The sequence below is a fragment of the Lepisosteus platostomus genome, chromosome 10, assembly GCF_059453375.1.
Source record: "Lepisosteus platostomus isolate fLepPlt1 chromosome 10, fLepPlt1.hap1, whole genome shotgun sequence".
Classification (NCBI taxonomy): domain Eukaryota; kingdom Metazoa; phylum Chordata; class Actinopteri; order Semionotiformes; family Lepisosteidae; genus Lepisosteus; species Lepisosteus platostomus.
Window position 1 is genome coordinate 33,498,814 of NC_142620.1, and position 27,624 is coordinate 33,526,437.

General features: G+C 43.8%; 1 protein-coding gene across 1 annotated transcript in view; it reads left to right on the forward strand.

Moving 5' to 3' along the window:
* The first annotated feature begins 10,380 nt into the window (after positions 1-10,380).
* LOC148653654 (uncharacterized) overlaps positions 10,381-27,624 on the forward strand; it is a 49,343-nt gene continuing 32,099 nt past the window's right edge. The window contains exons 1-2 of the mRNA XM_088647353.1: positions 10,381-10,514; positions 10,709-11,472. Of these exons, the coding sequence (XP_088503479.1) occupies positions 10,759-11,472 (714 nt within the window). The 5' untranslated portion in view covers positions 10,381-10,514; positions 10,709-10,758. The remainder of the gene's footprint in view (positions 10,515-10,708; positions 11,473-27,624) is intronic.

Genomic DNA, 27,624 nt, shown 5'->3' on the forward strand with positions numbered 1-27,624 from the left:
ATTAAGGGGAAAAAAAATCCAAACCTACATGGCCCTGTGTGAAAAAGTCATAGCCCCCTAAACCTAATAACTGGTTGGTCCACCCTTAGCAGCAACAACTGCAATCAAGCGTTTGCGATAACTGGCAATGAGTCTTTTACAGCGCTGTGGAGGAATTTTGGCCCACTCATCTTTGCAGAATTGTTGTAATTCAGTCACATTGAGGGTTTTCGAGCCTTAACCACTTTAAGGTCATGCCACAACATCTCAATCGGATTCAGGTCAGGGCTTTGACTAGGCCACTCCAAAGTCTTCATTTTGTTTTTCTTAAGCCATTCAGAGGTGGACTTGCTGGTGTGTTTTGGATCATTGTCCTGCTGCAGAACCCAAGTGCACTTCAGCTTGAGGTCACAAACAGATGGCTGGACATTCTCCTTCAGGATTTTTTGGTAGACAGCAGCATTCATGGTTCCATTTACCACAGCAAGTCTTCCAGGTCCTGAAGCAGCAAAACAGCCCCAGACCATCACACTACCACCACCATATTTTACTGTTGGTATGATGTTCCTTTTCTGAAATGCTGTGTTAATTTTATGCCAGATGTAATGGGACACACACCTTCCAAAAAGTTCAACTTTTGTCTCGTCAGTCCACAGAGTATTTTTCCAAAAGTCTTGGGGATCACCAAGATGTTTTCTGGCAAAACTGAGACGAGCCTTTATGTTCTTTTTGCTCAGCAGTGGTTTTCGTCTTGGAACTCTGCCATGCAGGCCATTTTTGCCCAGTCTCTTTCTTATGGTGGAGTCATGAACACTGACCTTAACTGAGGCAAGTGAAGCCTGCAGTTCTTTGGATGTTGTTGTGTTTTTTTTTGTGACCTCTTGGATGAGTCGTCGCTGCACTCTTGGGGTAATTTTGGTCGGCTGGCCATTCCTGGGAAGGTTCACCACTGTTCCATGTTTTTGCCATTTGTGGATAATGGCTCTCACTGTGGTTCGCTGGAGTCCCAAAGCTTTAGAAATGGCCTTTTCCAGACTGATAAATCTCAATTACTCTGTTTCTCATTTGTTCCTGAATTTCTTTGGATCGCAGCATGATGTCTAGCTTTTGAGGATCTTTTGGTCTACTTCACTTTGTCAGGCAGGTAATATTTAAGTAATTTCTTGATTGAGAACAGGTGTGGCAGTAATCAGGCCTGGGTGTGGCTAGAGAAATTGAACTCAGCTTTCCGAAGATGTGATAAACCACAGTTGATTTATGTTTTAACAGGGGGGGCAATCACTTTTTCACACAGGGCCATGTAGGTTTGGATTGTTTTTTCCCTTAATAATAAAAACCTTCATTTAAAAACTGCATTTTGTGTTTACTTGTATTGTCTTTGTCTAATATTTCAATTTGTTTGATGATCTGACACATTTCAGTGTGACAAACATGCAAAAAAATAATAAATCAGGAAGGGGGCAAACACTTTTTCACACCACTGTATATATATATACAAAATTTCATTTTAAAGCTTGTTGTAAACCATTAGAACTGGTTCTTACTCCCACCATTGACAGTTTAAAAAGTTTTCAAAAGTGTAAAAAATCCTTGTACTGAAAAGTGGATGAATATGGGACAAGGATGCACAGAGCTTTGCCTGCTTGTTTTTAGGTTGATAGGAATATATTTAAACCAATAAGATATTGACATGATTATGATGTGATGTTGAAATAAAGGAAAGGTAACTTAGTAACATGGGTTAGTTCAAAAATTTCTGCTAGAGTGTATATTATTTGTTGTTATTGTGAGATTCAGTGCCTGTATGAACTTTGCTTCTGTGTAGCTAAGAGCATGGATTAAGATTTCGTGGCAAAGAGCCACATTTGCTGAAATACAAGAAAATTGCGACCAGAGTAAATGCAGTCTTCATGCAAAGTAGAATTTGCTATTTTTATTATTAAATAACTGATTGGAACATATTGGAACATACTGTGAGATTTTGTTAACTAAAATTTTGTTTCAAAGAATTTGCTGGTTAGTAGCAAATTCAAGTAATTGACTAAAACTTTGAATATCGGCAGACATTTGATTAGAAGGCAACTTTTACATTTCTGCTTAAAAATTGCTGTAAAATAACTACTTATAATAATACATTCTGGAAACCCCACTCAAAGTGCCTTAAGGGTAATGGGGACTCCCCACCATGACCAATGTGTAGCACCCACCTGAATGATGCACAACAGCCAAAGTGCAAAAGTATATTTATCACACATCGGGTATCAATGGGGGGAACAACAAAGCAATGAAGCCAATTCATAGATGGGAATTATTAAGAGGCCATAATCAGTTGAGGCCTGGCCAGGGGGAAATTTGCCCAGGACACCAGGGTAACACCCCTACTCTTTTTGAGAAATGCTTTGGGATTTGCCAGTCTTGACCACAGAGTGTCAAGACTTCAGGTTTATGTCCCATCCAAAGGACAGCCACATTTTCTTTTACAGTATAGTCTCCTCATCACTCCAATACTAGAGCATTTGGATCCACATAGAGTGCAGTAGGGTGAGTGCTCCCTACTGGTCCCACTAACACCTCTTCTAGCTGCAACCTTAGCTTTCTCAGGAGGTCTCATCCAGTTATTGACCAGGCATTAATATTGGGTTTAAGTGTGATAACATTATTATTAATTATTTTGTAATTAATATTGCCCCAATATATTAATGTATTTCAATATATATGCAACAATATTCCCCCCTGGAAAGTTACATTTTTATTAACAAAACAAATATCATTACACTCCCCTTTGTACAAATTATTTAGTATTAAAGAGCATGTGTAATGTCTTTTATATACAGTACATCAAGTACAGATGCAGCCATTCAAAACGAGTGTGTTATACCGCGGTAAAATGCGGTGGGCGTGTCGCAGTATTACACAGGTTACCGTATAATACCTCATAATACTGCAAGTAAGATAATAGTATCCGGAATTACCGCCAGGTGGAGCTAATAAAGCTCAACCTCTCATGTACAGCGTTTGAGCTGTCGCCATCAAAGTCTTTACCGAAGATATTACTAATAGTATTAATAATGAATTACCTTGGACAAGCTGTAAACTCAAAGTATTACTCTGGTCCACATTCTTTGTAACCATCTTTGTAAACGAAAAAACTTTATTTTTTAATTGACAAAAAGTAACACCACAGCATCTCGTTGATCTGATCACGCATTTGTTTCCAATCATACAAAGTAAGTCTTGAGAATCTCCGATTCACCATGCCTTTCACATGCTCATAAAATATATTAATTTAGGAACATAAACATATTACTGTATGTAAACTGTACTGTATATGGCTGGTCTTGGTATTTTAAAGAAAAAATACACACCAGTATTCCATTTCTCCCTAAACTTTGATTTTAAGCATCAAAGTCTTACATGTGGTTATTTTCTAAATGTTTTTACGTGCTCCTTGCTCCTTCTGACCATGTTACTGTACGTTTATACAGTATAAAGTACTTTGTGAGAAAAGTGATAGTTTTAAGCTTTTCTGCAAATACGCTCGATATCGGAGTAAACAGAAGCATACTAATAGGGAATATAATATGGAATCGTGTATCTAAAGAAATTAAGCTTAAGTGACTGATTTATAACCCTGAGTTTGAGTGTTCAAACCCAGCTGTCGCCACAGTTTTCTTTTAACAAATAAACATTTCTTTGACAAACTAAAATAGCAAATATTATTGGCATTATATTGACATTTTTTATATTTCTAAATATCACAACATATTCATACTGTATGTACACAGCGGTGTACTGTAGGGCGCAAATCCACGTGAGCCCGAAAGCCCTACATTAATGTGCATTCGCCTGAAGCTGTTGTTATCACATCTCTCTCTTTCTGTGTCTACATTGTTTGTAAACAAACTGGTTTCACAGGTATTTTCAAAGTAGAATAAGGTCAAGTCTACCTCCCCCACTCACATGTTTTCTTAGAAAAACAGGTTCACAACGCGAAGCTGTGTCAGTCTTCTGTGTAAAAAAAAATCGGTTTGAACACCATAGGTGCTGTTTTTAAGACACTGCTGAAAAAAGAATAGGAATTTTCCTGCTGTCAGCAGTATTGTGTGTTTGATTGACCCTTACCTGAATGAAAACAGGACATAAAGAAAGGGTTTCAGAAATCAAACAAAGCTTTATTCCTTTGTTTTGTGGTCTGGGTAATTGGAAGCTACACTGTTATGCTTCCTATGGTGATATATGGGTTTTTCGCACAAAGCCGTATTGAGCAGTATTTCTCACGTTGTGAATGTGTGTACACAGCGGTCCAGCCAGGTTCCAGTTAGTGTGTAATTATGCATCAATGAAAAACTTTGATTTGCTCAAATTTAAAATTACTAAAATTTCTGTTTAGTGGTAATATTCCATATAAATATTCAATACCAAGTGGATTTAAATGTGCACAGTAAAGAAATTAAATGATAAAAGTTTTCCAGGACCAACCAACGCACCACGAGTGCCCTTGTCAGTCATTTTGGCCAGCCAATCACGTACCGCGGTAGGACGCATTATGATGTAATGATTTGCCCACTGTACGGGTTTGTACCATATGCTTTGAATGGCTGCATCTGTATAACACCCTGGCACTGTTTAACAAGGCAAGATTACTCAGTGTAATGCCGTCCAGGGTGTGGAGTCCCTGATGGACAGAGCCCTCTTTGAGAAGTACATGTTAGTAAGTGTCCACAGTTGAACAATGTATGTGAGCTAATGAGGTTCAGATCTGGGAGGACTTTAAGAGCATGCAATAATGGAGACCAGGTCAGGATGTCAGTTCTGGGCTAGCTGCCGACCTGGGTAGATGTAAGATCAGCTCTCCCATCACACATATACTGTATGAAAGGAAGCAGTAACCCTGGTACAGTTGTGTGTAGGGCTGAGGTTAATAGAAGATCTTGTCAGCTTGACTCATGTGGAGTTGAAGCACTGAAAGAGAACAGATCACAGTCTATCCATGTGTCAGCTGTAAATGTGATATGCTGCTGATCTTAGTATTTAAATAAAGAGTATCTGCATTGTGATAGAGAGCAGACAAGCAGGATACAGCTTTAATTACCCTTATAAGAGGAGAAGAAAAGAGGAGGAGGTTGAGAATAAGTATTTGAATGGTTGTCGGAATCCCAGAAGGGACTGTGTGAGAGCGATATTTCTGGAAAGAAATATAAATAGATCTGCAAAATTAAAGGGGTAAACTTTCTGGATTAAAAGAATAGAGCTGTCTAGAGAAGGTCCGCTGAGTAAAATATTTAGTTATCAGTATATGAGTTAGTTTGAATTAGTGAGAGTTTGTGTGTACTAGAGTGTAGGGTGTGGTATAGGAGCCCTCACTCAAGACATGATGAAGCATGGAATGATGGAAAGAGCTCATATGTCTGCTGACCATTCATCTGATAGTGTGAGGACACCACAGATGGAAGTGAGTGAGACAGTGAAGAAGGGTAAGAGAGATTTGCTGGAAGATGTGAGAAGTGTGTGAGAGGCAGAATAAAGACAGTGATGGCTGGATGAGTTGCACAGCCTGGACTGCGGGAGTGAGGCATCAGAGGTTGCATAGTTTTGATGAGAGTATTGAGTTTGAATATGAGAGTGAGGTGTTGGAAACTTAGATGAGTGTTAGTATTGAGTTTGAGCATGAAGGAGGCACTGGAATCTAGGTGAGTGTTGTGTGTGTTTGGACAGAGCAAGAGGGCATCATGTGATAATGTTAGCAGCTGGAAGCTGACTTAGACGTCCAAGGGCTATTTGATAAGAAAATACAGGGGCCTTTGTTGGTAGGCGACTCTAAGCCTGAGAGTCCACGAGTCGAGGGTTCAGAGAACTTAAAATATGTACACCTTGTGTCCCAGTTACCTCGATGAGAGGTCTGTGTGCATCACCACTCTTGGAGGAGAGGGCGTGGAAAGTAGACAAAAGTTCCCCAATGGAGAGGGGTATGTCCGAAGAGGTGAACAGGCCTGTTTCATACCCAAGTGGTAGCCACAACCCTTGTGACGTTGCATTGTTAGCTGGATGTATATAAATAGTTTATTGTATAGTCTGTTGTGAACACAAAGTGTTTTTTTTTCAGGCTTACTTATGCATTAAAATGTATATTTTGTCTTAATGCTAATTATACAATCTAAGTAGACCTACAGAAGAAACCTAAAATAAATATAAAAAGAGTGTTTGTTCTTTCTTTTTGCAATCTTGGTTAAAGACTGATTAAGTTAAAAACATAATGGTCGAGTAAAATATAATTCAATCTACACCACTGATAGTGGATAGGTACACTCTTCATCAAACATTTTGACAGGTGAACATGTTCCCCTTTGTAGGCCATTTTCCCTGGTCACTCTCCTCCCCACATCAGATGTCATATTAATGCACATGCACATTTGAATCTTATGGTGAGGCAGAAGTGTGAAGGTTTGGAGATGTACCTGGACATCTTCATGCATGAGTTAAAGTGGAACTCTTATAGTCCTTATGAGTTGGGGAGCTACAGCAGTGTGCATGCTTAGGTGCAAGCCAAAGAAACAAAAAGGTGTCCAAGTAGCAGTCTGAGCACTAAGCTTACACTGTGCACAAACTAGCCCAGGTGAAATGGAAGAGAAATACAGCACTGGTCCCAGACATTGAATGGCAATGGCAGACCAATTTAGTGGATATGCGCCAGTATTCGGAGTTCAATGATGAGTTAAAATACATTCTATTGTAAGTGTATATAAGTTGCTTAAATATGCTTGAACAACACCTTTAAAATCCAAGTCCACTGAAGGATTGACCAGGGCTTTCCTTGAACTTGAACTTTATTGCCATATGTAACTGGTACATGTACTGGTACAATGCAATTCTTATTGAAAGTCTCTCGATTGTTAAAAAGTGTAAAAACACAAAGTGAAGAGAGTGCATCAAGAAAATATAAAAACAAACAGTAGACAAAATACAAGTAAACAAGTAAACAGTTTGAATGTAAACAATGCAGACATGTAAGCAATGACTGCAGATGTGCAATAAATATGAAATTATAATGAGGTACATGGTGTAGGTGTGGTCCTAGGGGCATCGCCAATCGCACTGCTTGTGGGTAGATGCTAATGAAGAATCTAGTGGTAAGTGTCCATATGCTCTTGAATGTCTGAGGGCAGTGGGGTGAAGAGCTCATGCCTGGGGTGGTGACTGTCCTCTGTGATGGACAGAATTGTACCAAGCAGCGATCCTCATAGAGCTGTTTAATCTCTGTGAGACCAAAGCTGATGATCTTCTGGGCCACATTCACCATTCTCTGCAGTGCCTTTCTCTCTCAAGAAGAGGTGTTGCGGTACCACATGGTGATCCCATTGGTGAGAACATACTCAATGGTGCAGTGGTAGACGTTCACCAACACAGGTACTGGCATTCCCCATCGCTTGGTACTGGCATTCCCCATCGCTTGAGGCACCCCACGAAATAGAGGCGCTGCTGAGCCTTCTTCAAAATTAGAGTCCGTCTTCACAGTTCAGGTTAGGTCATTAGAAAAGTGAATTTCCAAAGACCTAAAGCTGGTGACTGTTTCCACTTCCATTCCATCAATACTGAGTGGGCTGTGAGTATGCGGCCTGTGTCTCCAAAAGTCCACTATTAGCTTGTTTGTTTTATTCACGTTCAAGTCCAGGTTATTGCTATGACACCACCTCAGCAGCTGTATGACTTCATCCCTGTAAGTGGACTCATTATCATCACTGATCAGGACTATTATAGTGGTGTCATCTGCAAATTTAATGATGTGGTTGTTGCTGTGTCTTGCTGTGCAGTACTGAGTGAACAGGGTGTACAACCTTGGACTCAGACAGCAGCCTTGTGGAGTGCCAGTGCTCAGGGTGAGTGGTGTTGATGTTTTATAACCTATTCACACTACCTGTGGTCTCTCGATTAGGAATTCCAACAGCCAGTTGCAGACAGAGTTGCGCAGAGTTACACTTATTTTTTTGAATATGCTTTCCAAATTGAAGTAAAGATGTACTGGAATACCAGGAAGAATTGCTGCATGGAAAGCATTGTTAAGAGTGTAGAATAAGAGGAAGAGACTCGCCTGGTCCAAAAAACATAGAAACTGGACCTTTGAGGCCAGCTTCACGCTACCTCCTCTGAACAGCTGCTGTTGAAACATCTGTACTTCTAGTTGCATTGAGCTCAGCTTGTATTTCAGGGGTAGTTAGTCACTGTTTCGCAAACCTGTGACTCTAATGACTGTATTCTCTGATTCTGAGGTCACCTTTGGCCTGCCTGAACTTTTTCGGTCCTTATGAGTGCCAGTTTCTTCATATTGTTTGATAGTTTTGGCCACAGCAGTAACTGACACTTGCAAAGTTCTTGCAATTTGTCTTAAGGATTGACCTTCATTTCTTAAAGTAATTATAGACTGTCTTTTTTCCTTGCTTAAATGAGCAAATTTTGCCATGCTCATTCAGGAATTACAAACTTTTGTCCATGCTCCCTATATTTATAGTAACCATGGACCCTCACCTGTTTACAATAATTGATGGCAAAAGGTAAATGAGGTAACATGCTAGTTAACTGTGAGAACATTTAACAAAGACAATTTTAAACTTATTTCAGATAGATAGATATTGATCCCAAAAGTAAACTGATGTGTTATAGCAGTCCAGCCCAAGACAAGCAAAATAAAAACAGACATCAGAATAGATGAAAAATTAGAATATGTACAGTAATACAAAATAAATAAATAAAAATAAATACATAGGTGTGTGCAAAGTATACTCATAGTCACTGTAAGAAAAATAAAATATGTGCAAAATGTGCATAGGTATATACAGATTGAGTGTCCAAAAAAAAAGTACAATGGTACATACTGTCCAAAGACAAGCAAATGAAGGGCTAACTGTCACAATAGTCATTAGGGACTTGTGGAAGAGCTGATCAGACCTTATGTGGTGCCGAGCAAAATAGATATACAGAAATCCAAAGGGCAAAAGACGGAATGCGAGGTTGGGTAGGCAGGGCAGGTCGGATTCCATTAGTCAGGTCGGTACGGTATCCAAATCCAAAATCCGCTAGAGAGAGAAATGAAGGCGAAGCCGGGAACGGAGCAGGATCGGTAATCCAGTAGTCAGGTCAGTAAGGTATCCAAATCCGAAATCCGCGAGACAGAGAAGAAGACGTTGCCTAAACAGGGTCGTTATCCAGAAGTCAGTTCAGAAAGTACAAGCACAAGAGAAAGGCTAAGACGATCTCAACAGTGAGCGAGGATTGAGAGGAGTTAGCAGGTTTAAATGGGAAAAAGGGTGAGCACAAGTGCTTATTGCTAATTAGGGTGCAGGTATTGACGCCGAGAGGTGCACGCGGGAGTGCGGTTCATGACACTAACAGTCCTAGCCTAGGGCTGCTTTATACACCCTGACAGCCACCGGGAGTAAAGACCTGCGGAAACGTTCCCTTGAACACTGTAGCTTGAGCAGTCTGTTGCTAAAAGTGGTCCACTGCCCAATAACAGTCCCATGAAGCAGATGAGAGGCGTTGTTCATGATGGCTGTGAGGTTGGTCAACATTCTCCTCTCAGCCACCACCTCCAGGGGGTCAATTCTCAGCCCCAACACAGAGCCAGCCTCCTTGATAAATTTATTGAGTCTATTTGCATCTCTTGTCATGATGCTGCTGCCCCAGCACACAACAGCGTAGAAGATGGCCGCAGCCACCATTAATTCTTAAAAAAATGTGTAGTACAGATGCAGCCATTCAAAATGGGTGAGGTATTTCGCGGCATACCGCGACACGCCCACCGGGGTATCACGCGGTTCACGTGTGTCACGTGACTAACTATCCGGCGTCGCCTTGTAAAACCGCCAGGGGGAGCTTAACCTCTCATGTACAGCATTTGAGCCTTTAATTTTGAACTGTGTATTACAGCATGTTAATCATCAGTCATTAAAATGTTGGTATATTTTATGAAAGCAAGATTGCTCAGTTGGACAAAAGTACACAACCTAACTTTATCAGAAATATTTATGCATCAAAGCCTTTACTGAAGATATTACTAATTGTATTAATAATGGATGACTTTGGACAAGCTGTATACTCAAAGTATAATTTCTTTAGCACATTTGTACAAGCACTTGGAATCTGTCCAAGCCATACTTTGTCAGGCATTTCGTTTTACTTCAACGGGCATAAAAACTTCCTTGCTTTTAACAGGGCGTTTCATAATTTCTAACTACGAAAATGATTTAAAATGCGACACCTATCATGAAAAGAAAAAAATACACACCAGTATTCCATTTCTCCCTAAACATTGTAAGCTTCGAAGTCTTTAACTAACGTGATACCGGAGTCAACAAGCATACTTTTAGAATTTGATTTAAAGGGAATATAATATGGAATCGTTAACAAGATATTGTAACGCCCTCGCCTGGTGGTGAGGAGGAAGCGCCCCTAGGCGCTCGTAGTACCGCTGGGCATGCTGGGAGTGGTAGCCGGGAAGAGTCTGAGGGTCAGCACGATGACCAGCGGCTGACCCTACCTGTGTAAATAATGTCCTAGTAATTCTAGTGCCCTGTGTAGTCCTGTAAAAGTAGAGTGTGTTGTTAGGTAATTACCACCCTAAATGTGTGTACGTGTTCGTCAGTCTCCTCATGTGTGTGTAGATCCTGTGTTTGGTTCTGGTGTGGTTGTAAAATAAAGCCAGTGCTTGGTTAATCGCGTCTCCACTGTTCTTTAGTTCTGAAAAAGAACCTGCAAAACGCTACATTGGTGTCAGAAGCGGGCAGAATGAACAACTCGTGGCAGACACTACCCGATTCCATAAAGCGCCGGCTGACGCTGGAAGACGCAGAACCCATCGGCGGCGCACATAGGGAGCCTGAGCAACTCCTGGGTGCGACAGGTGGCCACAGCCCTTACCAGGGCTACCCAGTAGTGGTCCCGCCAGTAGAATTGGGGCGGCCGCCCCGGAGAGAGGATGCCCTCCCTACCGGAGCCGATCAGCGATTCCCACACCCATCGGCGCGGGTGCGACCAGGTCGCTACGATGGTGAGGCGCCTTGGGAGACCTATGAGGCGCAGTTCCAGCTCGCGGCCCGGACGAATGGCTGGAGCCGGGCGGAGATGGCCGGCCACCTGGCGGCGGCGCTGGAAGGAGCGGCCTGCCAGGTGCTCCTGGACGTCCCGGAGGAGGACAGAGGTGACTACACGGCGCTGGCAGCAGCCCTCCAGCTGCGCTTCGGTGTAGAGGAGGCGCCGGACTTGATGCGGGAGAGGCTGGCCCTGCGGCGGCGCCGACCAGGAGAGCGACTGGGCCCGGTCGCCGCGGATGTCATGTTCCTCGCCCGCCGAGGATACCCAACTTTCCCCCGGGAGGCGCAGCGGGAGATGGCTCTCCAGGCCTTTCTCAAGGCCCTCTCGCCCGAGGAGCTGCGGCGCCACGTGCAGCTGGCCGCGCCAACATCGCTGGAGAAGGCCTTGGCCCTTGCTACACGGGCTGAGGTAGTGTTCGGGGTGACTGGCAGCGCCAGCAGACGCAGTGCGCCCTGCCGGCTGACCGAGGCGGCGACGGAGGAATCCAGCGAGGGGGAAGAGGAGCCAGCCCGTGCAGCGACCGCCGCGGAACAGCCCCGCACGCTGATTTGCGACCGCTGCGGGAAAAGAGGACACCGAGCCCGGGTCTGCCGGGCACCCGAACCTCGCTCTCCCCGATCGGCGTCGGGAAACGGGAACGGGGCGGCTCAGCGCGGGGAAGGCCGCCCTTGAACACCTCAACCCCCGCTCCGGAGAGCGCTGTAAGAACCGGCGCCCCTCACGCCACCGTGGGGCGAGTCGGCTGTAGCCGGGGCCTGTACCTCCACTGCCGGATTGAGGACCAACCCTGCCTGGCCCTACTCGACACCGGTTCATCAGTGACCTTACTTCGGCCGGGCGTCCTCCCCGACACCGAGGGCACCAACCCCCCAGGATGGGAGGCCTCCAGCCTGCGGCTGAGGACCGTGACGGGACAGCTCGCTGCAGTCCGGGGGAAACGGGTGCTTGCCTTCCGTCTGGGTGCAGCAACGGTGCGCCACCCCTGCTACCTTGCACCCATCCAGGAGGACTGCATTCTGGGGCTGGACCTACTGCAGCGAGTGGGGGCCAGGTTGGACTTGGACCGGCAGGAGTTGGTGTGGCAGGGGGAGCGACTGCACCTGGTGGAGGGCAGGTCCGGCGAAGGCCGAGGGATGCGGGCTTGCCGGAGCCGGGGGAACAAGAGGCAGCGGCGGCGGCGGCGGCGTCAGTCGCCGGGGCAGACCAGGCCTGCGAGCCGGGGAGCGAGCGTGCCGGATCCTGCCCCTGAGTCAGCCGGGGGGCCAGACAAGGCGGCGGCGGGGGCCGAGCGTTGCGTGGAAGCGAAGCGTGCCGTTGAGGACCTCTTCCAGCGGAGCTGCGAGGGCCTCGATCAGGACCAGCGGCAGCGGCTCCAGGAGCTACTCGCCCAGAACGAAGACCTCTTTGCGGCGAGGGATGAGGACTGCACCCGCACTGCCCTGGTCCAACACGAGATCGACACCGGCGACGCTCGGCCCATCCGCATCCCACCAGGACGCATGGTCCACGCCAAGCGGACCGCCGCCGAGGAAAAGATCCGGGAGATGGCCGCAGCGGGGGTGATTGAGCCCTCCGCGAGCCCGTGGTCGGCGCCAGCCGTACTGGTTAAAAAAAAAGACGGCTCGTGGAGGTTCTGCGTCAACTACCGCAAGCTGAATGAGGTCACCCGGAAAGATTCCTACCCCCTGCCGAGGATAGATGACGCCCTGGACTACATCACCGGGTCGACCTGGTTCAGCTCCCTGGACCTCCGCTGCGGCTACTGGCAGGTACCGCTTGCTCCCGATGCTCACCCGAAGACGGCCTTTTCCATCGGCCAGGGCCTCTGGCAGTTTACTGTCATGCCTTTTGGCCTGTGCAATGCCCCGGCGACGTTCGAGAGGCTGATGGAGAGGGTGCTGGCATCGGTCCCGCGGAACCAGTGCGTGTTATATCTGGACGATCTGCTGGTTCATGCACGGAGTTTCGACCAGGCCTTGACGAACCTCCAGGCGGTGCTGGCCTGCATCCGCCGTGCTGGCCTGAGGCTCAACCCCCGCAAGTGCGAGCTCCTGCGGCGGGAGGTGACCTTCCTGGGACATGTTGTTGGACCGCGAGGGGTGGCTACGGACCCAGGTAAGGTCGCCGCAGTGAGGGGCTGGCCGACTCCACGCACCGTCGCGGAGCTCCGCAGCTTTCTGGGGTTGGCCTCGTACTATCGGAGGTTCGTCCGGGACTTTGCCAGCATCGCCGCCCCGCTGCACCGCCTCACCGACAAGGGCCGCCGTTTTGACTGGGACTCGGGCTGTGAGACTGCCTTTGGCCGGTTGCGCGAAGCTCTGGTGGGGGCCCCCGTGCTGGCCTACCCCGACCCGCGGTTGCCGTATATTCTCGACACCGACGCGAGTGACTCGGGGGTGGGGGCGGTGTTGGCGCAGGAGGGGCCGGATGGGGAGCGCGTAGTGGCTTACTACAGTCGGGCTCTGACTAGGCCTGAGCGGAACTACTGCGTGACCCGTCGCGAGCTGCTGGCGGTGATGGCGGCGGTCCACCATTTCAGGCCGTACCTGTTCGGGACCCGGTTCCGGTTGAGGACCGACCATGCGTCCCTCACCTGGCTGCTCCACTTTAAGGAGCCAGAGGGACAGATGGCGCGATGGATAGAGATCCTGCAGGAGTACGACTTCACTGTCGTGCACCGTGCGGGGTCTCGCCATCTCAATGCCGACGCTCTCTCGCGGCGCCCCTGCGAGGCCGCGGACTGCCATCACTGCACCCGGCGGGAGCAGCGTGAGGAGGCTGTCCGCACCGTGGCGGGGGTGAGCGCCGCGGCCACGGCCCGGGAGGGGCCGCTGGGGGTGGGCCTGCCAGACCTGGCGCAGCGTCAGGCAGCTGATCCTGACGTGGGCCCGGTGCTCCGCTGGAGGGCAGCAGGAGTGCGGCCTACACGAGAGGAGCTCGCCCCGCACCCGAAGTCCGTCAAGGCCCTCTGCGCCCTGTGGGAGGCCTTGGAGGTAAAGGACGGGGTGCTGCGCCGGGGGTGGCGGGTACCCTCCAGTGGCGAGGTACGGTGGCAGCTAGTGGTGCCTCGGTCGCTCCGCGGGGCGGTGCTCCGAGCGGTGCACGGCCAACCGGGTGTGGGGCACTTCGGCGGTAAAAAAACCCTGCAGCGTCTCCGAGGCCATTTTTATTGGGGTCTTTGCCACCGGGACGTGGATCGGTACTGCCGAACGTGTGCGGTGTGCGTGGCGCAGAAGGGTCCCCCCGAGCGCTCTCGGGCCCCCCTCCAACAACACCAGGTGGGGGCTCCTATGGAGCGGGTGGGAGTGGACGTTTTGGGCCCGTTTCCGCGCACCGAGGCCGGGAACCGCTACGTCTTGGTGGCTATGGATTACTTTACGAAGTGGCCGGAGGCCTACGCCCTCCCGGACCAGAGTGCCCCCACGGTGGCCGATGCACTGCTGGAGGGGATGTTTGCCAGGCTGGGGGTGCCGGAGGAGTTACACAGTGACCAGGGGCGTAACTTCGAGTCCCAGGTCTTCGCCAGAGTGTGCCAGCGCCTGGGGATTACTAAGACGCGGACCACCCCGCTGCATCCCCAGAGCGACGGGTTGGTAGAGCGGTTTAATCGGACGCTCGCCACCCAGCTGGCCACCCTGGTGTCCCGGCACCAACGGGACTGGGACCGCCACCTCCCCCTAGCGCTCTGGGCGTATCGGACCGCGGTCCAGGAATCCACCGGGTGCACCCCGGCCTCGCTCATGCTGGGCCGGGAAATGCGAACACCGGTGGACCTGGTCTTCGGCCCGCCGCCCGGAGACGGGTCGGCACCGCCGGCTGGACCGGACTACGAGTGGGACCTGCAGCAGCGGATGCAGCGGGTGCACAGCTTTGCGCGGACCCACCTGACACAGGCGGGGGTCCGGCAGAAGCGGTACTACGACCTGCGCTGCAGGGGGCCTGCCTTCCAGCCCGGGGACTCGGTTTGGGTGTACAACCCGCGGCGCCGCAAAGGCCTCAGTCCTAAGCTGGCGCCGTCGTGGGAGGGGCCCGCTGAGGTACTCGGGGTGGTGGGCGAGGTCTGCTACCGTGTCCGGTTGCGAACACGGGGGAGAGTGGTGGTCCTGCACCAAGACCGCCTGGCCCCCTACCGGGCCCGGGAGGAGGAGCCGTGTGGGGAGGCTCCAGAGGAGCAGCCGGGGCCGGAGCCGGCCGATAGTGGGGCGTCCGTGGATCGCCAGCCGTCACCGCGGCGCAGCGGCCGCTCACGCAGGGTTCCGCAGCAGTTGGCCGAATACGAGTACAGCCTGAGGGGGGTGTTTGACGTCGGCGAGACGCCAGACGCTTCAGGTGGGGGCAGTGTAACGCCCTCGCCTGGTGGTGAGGAGGAAGCGCCCCTAGGCGCTCGTAGTACCGCTGGGCATGCTGGGAGTGGTAGCCGGGAAGAGTCTGAGGGTCAGCACGATGACCAGCGGCTGACCCTACCTGTGTAAATAATGTCCTAGTAATTCTAGTGCCCTGTGTAGTCCTGTAAAAGTAGAGTGTGTTGTTAGGTAATTACCACCCTAAATGTGTGTACGTGTTCGTCAGTCTCCTCATGTGTGTGTAGATCCTGTGTTTGGTTTTGGTGTGGTTGTAAAATAAAGCCAGTGCTTGGTTAATCGTGTCTCCACTGTTCTTTAGTTCTGAAAAAGAACCTGCAAAACGCTACAATATTAACAGTGAAAAAGGTATTTAGAAATGAGTTATTTCAAGATGAAAAAGAAAACATACACGAAACATGGTTTCATTACGACCAGAATCGGTCTTGAGATATTTTTAACTTGATTTACAGTATTTGAGAGGTATGTCTTAACACCGATACTACAGTGCTTAAGTACTGCTCACGTATATGTTTCTAGGTTTATATTATGCATTTCATACGGTCAAATTACTTTTGAGCAACTAATAAGAAGCGCGAAACGGTATGCGTTTTAGTTTCGTTTTGTGCTGGAACCCGTGGATTGATTAGAGATATCAAGTACATACAAGTCATTTTTTAAATGTTGTAGTTCGTCTTGAAAAAATGTTACGAGTACATCATCTATCAACAATTACACAGGTTCTGTTTCCATATTGCGGATTTTGGTTAGGTACAGTATTATCAAATCCAGTGGCGCTGTGTGTTACTTTACTGATTCCCAATCTGTGATTGAAACCTGTAAAACCGGTTTAATTCGTCACAGCCAGCACTCTTCAGGTGTGAGGGTCTTCTGCTCAGAATGAAACGCTAAAATGTTTGTGTATATTCTAATGGTAGTGGGGGCAGGGTGTGTGGGAACAGGTTTGTTCTTCACACCTGAAACATTTTCTCTGAAAGGATTTTCTTAGCAGTTTAACCGATCTTGTTACAGCATGTTACAGTTTACTATTATTAACCATATTAATTTTAAGTGCTTAATGTAAAATCTTGTAAAAATATATTTTCATTGTTCAAATATACATTAAGTCTGACTATCATATAATAAGTTAAATACAAAACTAAAGAAAAAATAGGGTTAAATATAATTCAAAATATTTTGCTAACAATGTTAACTGTTTATGAATAATAAAATGTATTAACTAAGGAGTAGGATGGCACAGTTGTTAGCATGTTTTTTGTTTTGTTTCTTTTTCATAAATACAACAGTAGTACCTGATGTCTCAGCGCCTTTCAAAATTAAATTATGCATGCAAACCTGTGAACTAGAAAGATAACTAAGATATCCATCCATTTATAATGGTGGCAAAGTGGTTAGCATTGCTATCTTGGAGCACTGGGGTCCTAGATTCAATTCCTGCCATCCTGTGTGTGTGGGGTTTGCATGTTCTCTCTGGGTTACATGGTTTTTCTCCGTATGTGTGATATGACTCCCTCTCGCACTCCAAAACATACTGGTAAGTTAATTGGTTTATGGGAAAACTGGCCCTGGTGTGTGTGTGTTTGTGTCTGTCTGTCCTGTGATGGACTGGCGCTATGTCCAGGGTGTATTCTGCCTTGTGTCCGTTGCTTACTGGGATAGGCTCCAAATCCTCAGTACTGGATAAAGAGATTAGAAATAGATGGACTATACACAGTGTTAGAAACTGTGTATTCACTGTGTATACACTATGAAATGGCAGCATCTCACTGAGAATAAAATATTTTATAGTGCTGGCCTTTCCACCTCTCTTGCACATCAGTATCCATACCTAGTTATTTAAACAAATTACCTCTAATTATAAACATCTTAATATGCTGGCTCTGTGGATCCGCATCAGCTATGTTTGCCCATTCCTTCAATTCATGTGCATCCAACACAAAGTTCAATACTAGTAACTGCACAAAATCTAAAATACAATCCTCATTTCAGTATCTATGTAAACATATAGTCTGTTAACTTCATCATCTTCATCAAAAGTATGCCTAACCCCATTAGGAAGTGTTCTTGTTATCAGTGTATTCCTTAGCTTTCCCAAAATTATCTTTTTCTTACCAACATCTCTAGTCTTTTATCCTGCAATAACTCAGCCAACACTTAAATCCCCAAAAGCTGCTTGTGTTCATTTCTTTAAATCACAAATATCATGTGTAAATACTGGCCATTTAATACTCTGCATTGTGGGATAATAGTTTATTTTAAAGGGAACTAGAGAAACTAAGAACTAGAGAAATTAAGAAAGGCTTTTTTTTCCTAGAATTAATAAATGCACATCCTGTTCACTGGGGAAATTAAATCCACACTGAGCAATCTTCAATATGTTCAGAATATGACAGCGAGAATCCTATCAGGGATGCATTACACCTGTTTTCAAGTCCTTGCACTGGTTACCTATCAGGTTTCGAGTCAACTTCAAATTCCTCATCCTCATTCTGTACCTACAGTATATGGCTTATTATCCGTCTACTCCCCCACCTTTGTCTGTCTGACTCTGGTCTTCTAGCTGTCCTCAAGAACATCTACATTCTGTGGGTGACAGGGTCTTCTCCAGCTGCACCCCAGAGCTCTCAATTTGTATTCCCAGTGATATCAGTCATGTACCCTGAGTGCATTTAAATCTAACCTCAGAACCTTTCTTTTCAGAAGACTTAGTGTCTGTATCTGCTTCATTTTCTAATTTTGGTCGCACCTCTAACTGCTTGTCTTTCTTATATGTATTTACTTTGTAATCTGTGGTCCTTTTATCTGTTTTTACATCTACCATATTGCTTTAAGATGCCACCTTTAATGGTAATATATAAAATAAAGTTTTTTATTATTGTTATAGGGAAACATGATCAGATTTTCCCTGGTTCAGAAAAAAAGATCTAAAGTATACTAGTTTGTCACTCTTCTCATTCCCTTTGCTAAATGACTTTTCATACTAATCTGATCAATCTAACTGCCAGTTTTCTGTGCTTTCTCTATCCTGCTAGATTTGCAATTATTCTGAAAATTTTCATCTTGAAATAACTCATTTCTAAATACCCTTTTCACTGTTAACATCTTGCAGCAACCCTGTGACAAAATATACACTTAGCTCAACCTGACAGTTCATCCTGCTACCAACATTAAATAAAACAAATCTTAAGATTTCTATATTTATGTCTTTATTTAGTGGTTTCATTAGTGACAAATGCTAAACTTTCTTGGAAAAATGTCTTTTATGTGTTGCGGAAAAAACTGACTTGCTTTAACAAAATATGTTTACAAGTCCTTTCACCTGGCAGTTTACCTAAATGCCCAACTATCTGAGAAGCCCTCCATGAAACCATAGTTGCTATTAATTCATTTAGGGCTCACTGACAGAATTGCTGTTTTTTATGCATGCTAATTTCTGATTCCTCACTCTGTTTCATGTTTATAGATAAGACTATTGATCGCGAAGGGAAATTGATGTACATGTTTACATGTTCTTTTGTAACATAGACCTTTTTGTGATTTTTTTGTATATCTAAGCAAGTGTTCCTGCATCCCTCTTCTGCACTATAGGCATGGCTTTTATTCTGTTTGCTCCATTTCTAAAACGTTTTGCTCATGTGCATTTTTGTATTTTTTTACACCTCTAGCACTTTAACGTCCTGAATTTTCATTTGCCTTAATTTGTAGAATGAATTTGAGTTTTAGCCTTAAAAATCTTAAGTTTTCACTATCTTTTGTTTCTTGTCCTACAACTGTTATTATTGATCACCATGACTTCATTCAGCCTTTCCTGAACGTCTATGACAGGCAGAGAGAGTGCTGTTTCTGGTGCGATCTTTTGCAGCTGACATTTCACTGTTTTAAACGAACAAGAAATTAGATTGCTCATAAATCACTTATTCTATATAAATACAGCGTAATTGCCCTCCGAAAATCCTCTTTTTCTTGTTCATTTTAGAGACCTTGATCGAAACTGATTTTAGATGTCAGAAAGGATTTATTTTCTCTGTATTTCCTACATTGCTTTGTCGAGATTTTAACTTTATTTTTAGGCTCAGATTTCAACTATAAATCATACACTAATTAATAGCAGTAAATACTGATGTTTTGCTCCCTCTTACCACAAAAATATATATGTTTTGTAGCTGGGATGAACTTTATTTCGTACGCGTAGCTACTGCGATTTGGACACGAAGCGGTTAAAGATGGCGGCAAATCAGGCACCCAGAGGGGGGGGGGGGGGCGTCTTCTCGCCTCCATAACTAAAATGCCAAATAGGAGTGGCTTAAGGACATACACAGTCGTGTAACTGACAGTTTGACGTAGCCTATCGTGTAAATTTCGCTTTGTTGCTGATAGGTTAAGCTTTCGAAACTCTGCCCCAAAGTCATGTGACTGATTTTTCGCCCTGTTTCGTTGGTTAAACGCAATGATCACAAGCACCACCATGGTTACTGGGATGTGTAGTTTTTAATTCCGTTTGAATTATAACTGTACGTACTGTCTTCAAAATTGGCCAGGGCTTTAAAGAGAAGGCGCGCCAAAAAATTTCGGTGCCGTCGTCTCCGCTTTAAAGGTACCCCCGTGCTGGAAGAATTTGACCTCGGAACGTTTGCCCAGCGTACTTAAACTTAATATGGTCAGTAACGGTAAACAGTAACATGGTAAGAAGGAGCACGTACAAACGTTTTCGAAATAACCACATGTAAGACTCTGATCCTAAAAATGTTTAGGGAGAAAGTGGAATACTGGTGTGTATTTTTTCTTTAAACTACCAATACCAGCCATATACAGTCTGTAACGTAGGGATTTCTATATGTCTTTATTTAGTGTTTACATTAGCGACAAAGGCTAAACTTTTAGCTTCAGTAACGTGTACATATCTCCCCTTTTTATAAAACGACTTGGTTGAAAACTGTTCCCGAGCCACTGTTGTTTCATCAGTGAAAAGTACATCATGAAATGCCTCTCCCTGTTCAATCCACTGGAAAAAGAAAAGGAGCATAAAGCTTCTGATGGTCATAAACGATATTCATTTAGGAGCAGCATCAGAGGTATGTTTTTAACTGCACTGCATTGAAGAGAATACCATAGTGTGTTTTTTTTTTTTTTACTCCCTGGCGGAAACTGGCTTCCAGAAAAATCAGTATGGCTCAGAGATTAAATAAAACTTCACAGACATTAACGAAGAGCATAACGCGTGTACTGTATACACTGCAAGTACAACCCAACTCTCTGCAGGAGTGCTGGCTGTGACGAATTGAACCGGTTTCACGGGTATTTTCAAAGTAGGAGGCGAGATTTCCAGCGAAAGACACCCCCCCCCCCCTCAAAAACCCAGTAAATACAGTACTTACTAGTTAAAGGCTAGGCTCCCGCCTACGGCGAAAGGAACCCTTCTTTCATTAGAAGACAATGAACATATTTTAGCCCTGAATGAATTAATAGCAAACATAGTTTACATAAAAGACATTTTTCCAAGAAAGTTTAGCCTTTGTCACTAATGAAACCACTAAATAAAGACATATATGGAAAAATCTTAAGATTTTTAAAATACATGACTTTGCTAAAATTTATTTGAAAATAAAAACAATTACAACCGCCAGGGGAGAGAGAGAACAGGGGAGGGATGTTGGTTTTGCATAAGGGGCGGGGCTATGGAAAGTAGGTATGTTTGGGAATGTGTAGTTACATGTTCTGGCTGTTTGTGAATTATCGTTGTTGAGTATGGAGTGTTGAGGTATTGATTTTGTGTAATGCTTTATGTTGAAAATTGAGGTGGATTTTGTTTATGATAAACAGGATAAACTGGGATGGGAGGAAGGTTTGGTTTTGCATAAGGGGCGGGATTATGATAATTGGAGGACTTGCGAGTGTAAAATGGTTTGATTATTTGATTTTGTATTGTGGTTGTTATCTATGTTTTTGGTTGGTATTATGTTTATATGGTTGTTTTTGTTGGTTGGTTGTTATTATGGTTATTAATAATACGATCTATAGTTGAAATCTGAGCCTAAATAAAAAGAAAAAGCAAGTGATTAGGTTTATGAGCAATCTAATTACTTATTCGTTTAAAAAGCTATATAAAATAAAGTTTATTATTAATTTGCTGGACAGAGCGGTGAACATTATTATGCATAAGACAAAGATAACGATCCTGATCAGTTTAGAAATCTGTGTACGCTGTAAGGTTTTTATTTCTTAAACTTTAAAAATACACGTTTAGAATTGAAAGAAATCCTCTTCCTGGTATAGCAAACCAGCACGTCTTTTTTCTCCAATCAGAGGGGTGTCAGATGGTGTCAGCCAATCACCATTCTGCGTTGGGTAGCAACGGGTGACTGTTCTCAGGCGGAAGATGTAAACAGCTTAATGTTCGTGTTAAATATTTTTTTTTAATTAAAATTCATTCTATACAGCAATCGCATATTTGGGTACCGTTTCATAAAACTTTCATGCTTAAAATGTTTAGGGAGAAATGGAAGACTGGTGTGTATTTTTTCTTTAAACTACCAAGACCAGCCATACACAGTACAGTTTACATACATACAGTAATGTTTTAAATTAATATCGTTTATGACCTTCAGATGCGTTATGCTCCTCTTCTTTTTATGCTCAGCTACTAAAATTTCCCTTTAGTGGTAAAATCCATATAAATATTCAAAACTAAGCGGATTAAAATGTGCACAGTAAAGACATTAAATGATTAAATCTTTGCACTACCAACCAATGCACCACGAGTGCCCCTGTCGGTCATTTTGGCCAGCCAATCACTTGCCCTGCGGTATGCTCCGGTGCCCCGCGGTGGCTTGTGGGTAGGTTACCGTACCGCGGGTTTTTACCGCGCATTTTGAATGGCTGCATCTGTAGTTTTCCACACACATCAAAGGACCTGAGCCTCCTAAGAAAATAGAGTCAGCTCTGACCTTTCTTGTACAGGGTGTCAGTGTTACCAGACAACTGCAGCTTATCATCCAGGTGTACCCCTAAGTACTTGTAGGACTGCACTCCCTCTATGACCTCACCCTGGAGGGAAACAGGGTTCAGCGGAGACTTATTCCTTCGAAAGTCTATGAACATTTCTTTAGTCTTGCTGGTGTTTAGCTGAAGATGGTTAAGTTGACACCACTCCAAGTTGGTAATCAAACTCCTATATTCCTCCTCTCTTCCCTCTCTAATACACCCTACAATTGCAAAGTCATCCAAAAACTTCTGCAGATGACATGCCTCAGAGTTGTACCTGAAGTCAGAGGTGTAAAAGGTGAACAGGAATGGAGCAAGGACAGTCCCCCGTGAAGCCCCAGTACTGCTAACAACCTGTTCGGACACACAGCTCTGTAGCCGTACATACTGTGGCCTGCAGGTCAGATAGTCTATAATCCAGGACACCAGGGGAGTGTCCACCTGTGCCGCCCTTAGCTTAGCTCTCAGTAATGGTGGATAGATGGTGTTAAAGGCACTGGAGAAGTCAAAGAACATAACTCTCACAATGCTCCCCGTCTTTTCCAGGTGAGAGTTAGCTCTGTGTTCTAACACCATGTTATACACATTTCTGACTTTTAACTAACCTGGGCTTCAGACTGAAATCCACTTTTTTTGGGTGTTCATTTTATTGAAAATGAAAAATTAACATTTTCAATGCAGTTCACTTAAGATTAGAAGTACACATATCATGTAATTAAATATCAAGTGTTTATAGGCAAGTTTATACAGTTTAAAGTTAAACCTGGTTTCAATGAGGTGTACTTCAAATTTTGACTGGTACTGTACATCAAAGAGCCTCAAAAGGTCTAATTTCAACTTGGGTGTTTTATAATGACAGCAGTACAGCACAAATCCACGGTGTTCAACGGACTCAATCAGGCCTTCAAAAAGAGAGCCTCTTCTGTGTTCTTGCTGTACAGATAGCGAATTCCACCAACTCTTGTTGTGTGGCAATAAAGAATATTCATCTAACCTGTTTTTTCAGGACAAACTCCTGCTGAACTGAAAATAAAACTCATGCACAACATGGATAGTTTCTACTAAATTAACAATACTGGTTACCACAAACTGAACATACTCTCGGTGGCTTTATTTCTTAAAAGAGTTATTGTCACCATTGGGATCAGAATGGGACATGTTGCAGCACTGCTGATGACTAATACCAAGTACCCCATTGACCGTGTGCAGATGAAAATCCAGCTTGCCCACTAGGGGCCGTGTGTGTCTGTAAGTTTTGTTAAGTAACATTTTTAGACTATATACAGATGCAGCCATTCAAAATGAGCAGGGTATGCTGCGGTACAACGCGGTTGGCGTGTCGCATCAAAACGTGTCATAATGCATCATTTCACATCATACCGTGCTGTACCGTATGCAAATTAGATTATGTTAATAGTATCCAGAATCACCTTGTAAAACCGCCAGGTAGAGCTAATAAAGTTTAACCTACCTCTTATATACAGCATTTGAGCGGTCATCAGAAAACACTCGGTTTCAAATCCCGATTACTGCTGAGAGACAATCATTATTCAATAAAGTATTTAAGTTGTGTAATTTTAGACTTTTAAATTTAAACTGTGTATTACAGCATTTTAATCATTATACATTAAAAAGTTGGTATATTTTATGAAAGCAAGATTGCTCAGTTGGACAAAGGTACTCAACCTACTACCTTTATCATAAATATTTTAATTATGCAGAAATATTTTATGCATCAAACTCTTTACCGAAGATATGATATGATATATATATATATTATATTAATAGTAATATCTATAATAATAGTATTAATAATGAATGACCTTGGACAAGCTGTAAACTCAAAGTATTACCATGGTCCACATTCTTTGTAACCGTCTTTGTAAACGAAAATACTTTATTTTTTCATTGACAAAAAGTAACACCACGGCATTTCGTTAATTCGATCACGCATTCGTTTCCAATCATACAAAGTATACCTATAAAAGATATTAATTTAGGAACATAAACATATTACTGTATGTAAACTGTACTTTATATGGCTGGTCTTGGTAGTTTAAAGAAAAAATACACACCAGTATTCCATTTCTCCCTAAACATTTTAAGCATCAAAGTATAACTATATTCATGTACAGTTGCACAAACATTAGTATAAGACTTTCCATTGATATGTGTATGGCTATATCAGTGGTTGTCACATGACGTGCCTTGGCGGCATGATAGCTTAAGTGGCTGATTTATAACCCTGAGGTTGGTTGTTTAAACCCAGCTGTTGTCATGAGTTTTCTTTTAACAAATAAACATTTCTTTGAAAAACTAAAATAGCAAATATTATTGGCATTATATTGACATTTATTATATTTCTAAATATCACAGCATGTTCAGACTGTATGTACACAGTGGTACAACAGGGTGTAGGGCGCAAATCCATGTGAGCCTGAAAGCCTTAATTAATGTTGTGTATTCGTCTGGCGCTGCGCAGTTTTCGCATCGCTTTTGCATATCTCTCTCTTTTTCTCTCTGGGAGTGCTGGCTGTGCCGAAATTCACTCCACTGTCTGAGTCTCTGTGTCTACATTGTTTGTAAACAAACTGGTTTCACAGGTATTTTCAAAGTAGAACAGGGCAAGTCATCCAATGAAAGACACTCCACCTTCCCCCCAGGGACACATGTTTTCTTAGAAAAACAGATTCACAATGCTAAGCGGTGTCAGTCTTCTGTGTAAAAAAAAATTGCTTTAAACACCATGGGTGCTGTTTTTAAGACGCTGCTGAATAAACTATAGTAATTTTCCTGTTGTCAGCAGTATTGTGTATATAGTTTTATGTACAGGCTGTGAAAAGTTTCACAAGTAGAGCTCTTTAAAATTAGACTGGGCAAATGATTTTTTTAATTCTTAAAAAATAAATAAAAAATGAGATATAATGATGTGTTCCTGCTTAGACATTGCACGACTTTAAAAGCTATTAAAACAGGTTTCGATAGTTAATAAGCACTTTTTATGCGTTAAAAACGGGTGTTTTTTCTTCCTGGTGATCAGCTTAGAATCTCTGTCTATGCTGTAAGGTTTTTACTTCTTAATAAAACGTTTAAAATACACGAATTTCATAAAAACAACACACGTTTCAAATAGAAAAAATCATATTCTGTTGTCTTCCTGGTATGTAGAACAGATCAGCAGGTCTTTTTTCCCCACTCACAGGCTCTGAAAACAGCGTGCCGCCCACTGCGCTATGTCAGAAGGGGAGGTAGCACCGTGAAGGAGGAACCGCGGAGTTCAGTATTGCACAATGGCTGTAAAGCACCAATTGCTTCTGCGTTCATAACTAAGTGTTTATAATTAAACAACGTAAATCATTTTCTTTGACATGTCCCTTAATTATCATTAAGCACAGGTTTCTTTTTTGATACCATCGTTAGACAAAGCAGGAACTTATTGTACTTTCTAATGACATTACACGTGGAAAGATTACAGATTTTAATCGTCTTTAATTTTGTTATCCATTTTATACAAGTTTCATCTATGCATACACCTGTAGGCATCCTCTCACGCGGTATGAATCATCAAAATGATTCTTTGATGGCTATTAGAAAACCGACCTTGCGGAATGACTCAGCAACGCACACACACGGATACTAATACATGACAATATATGTATTAATACATAAAATGTGCATATAAACATAACAGATCTTAGGAGTGAGGGTTAGCAGAATACAAAAGGTATATATTCAATCACGAAGAGTTACAAATACCAAGAGGGATGTACTTTCAGTATGCAATTCATTTATGCCGTTTCATAAATGAACTTAGATTACAACTTCTACACTAGATACTCAAAGGCAAGTACATCACTCATAGGAATTAAATTGATATTAACTGGAATTGAGGTAACAATTGAATTCTCGAGCTGTAATGCAGAATGTTGAATACTCATCCAATCTGTGTGGAATCAGATCTCCCGCAGACACAAATGAACAGTGGCAGGCATTCTCTGGCCCGGTGTCAGGCAGTGCTGGTTCGATGTGAGAGAAGGAGAGAGATTTCTTCTGCGGCTCGCTGACAGTGACTCTCTGAAGACCAGCTAGTTAGTTCTGGCTTTACTAGCGAGAGTTTGTGCACATGAGAAAAGTGACTGTGGGTCCAAGCAGGTCATACTGTTTAGACAGGAAGAAGACCCGTTCATTCCTGATGTAGTGCTAGTCCTGAATCCTGAGATTCAGCTGTCCACAGTTCTGACCGTAGTTCACTCGTTGATCAGGAGAGCATTCGCGGTGGGTTCATGGGGCTTGCTGCTGGGTTAACCTCGGGCAGATCCTTTGGTTACGCACAGCAACCTCTGTTCTCGACTCTTAGAACAAAGTAAAGTCCTGGCACTCGGACACACTGGCCATTACGTGATTGTCTGAGATGAGTCTGAGAATGTCCTGGCCATTTTTTTACCAAGCTTGAAAATTCTTTTGTTCATATCTTCGGAAGGGAAACACAGAAAGCCTTTAAACCAAATGCATTTTAAAGACCACGACTTGTGAAAATGCTCACAGCTTGCACATAAAACGATCTTGTTTCCAATCACATTAATTAGTTCCATTATTTAAATTTGTTCAGACCACTAAATTGTTGTTCTGTCATTAGAACCTAAGTTTGTGATTATATCACTCACCTTTATTGCTCAATTAAATTTATTCCTGCTTTCTCTATTCCTTCCTTTATTCACTGAAACTGTGGCTCAGAAAAATCATGTTCTTTAAGAGGTTCTCCTTTTGTTGTTCAGTTTCCAATATGGTCCGAGGGATAAAAGGAACAAGTAATAGGTTTATTCCATGCTGAAAAAAAAGAAAGAAAAGCTGTGGAGCCTTCTTCAGGTGTGAGAAAGACAAGGCAGTAAGCAAAGATAAGGTAATTTATATATATTGTTTGTAAGTGCCTTGTGGTTCCTTGTCTCACTAGATTAATTGTTCTGTTTCAGTGTGGCATTTCTTTATTTCTCTTGAAATTCTTTTTTCAGTAGGATTCTACAATTAGTGTAGTGATGGAATCAGCAGTGTGGTAACAAGACGTCAGCAGTTCAGAAGCTTTCACAAGATGACATGCAATTCAGAAGTTGTGATAAATTGGTATGCTCATTTCATAAATTGAAAGTGCCCATTCACACACAGAAAAATTTCACCTGAAGCAAAGAATACTAAACAATCTTTAGAAACCATTATGTTTGGA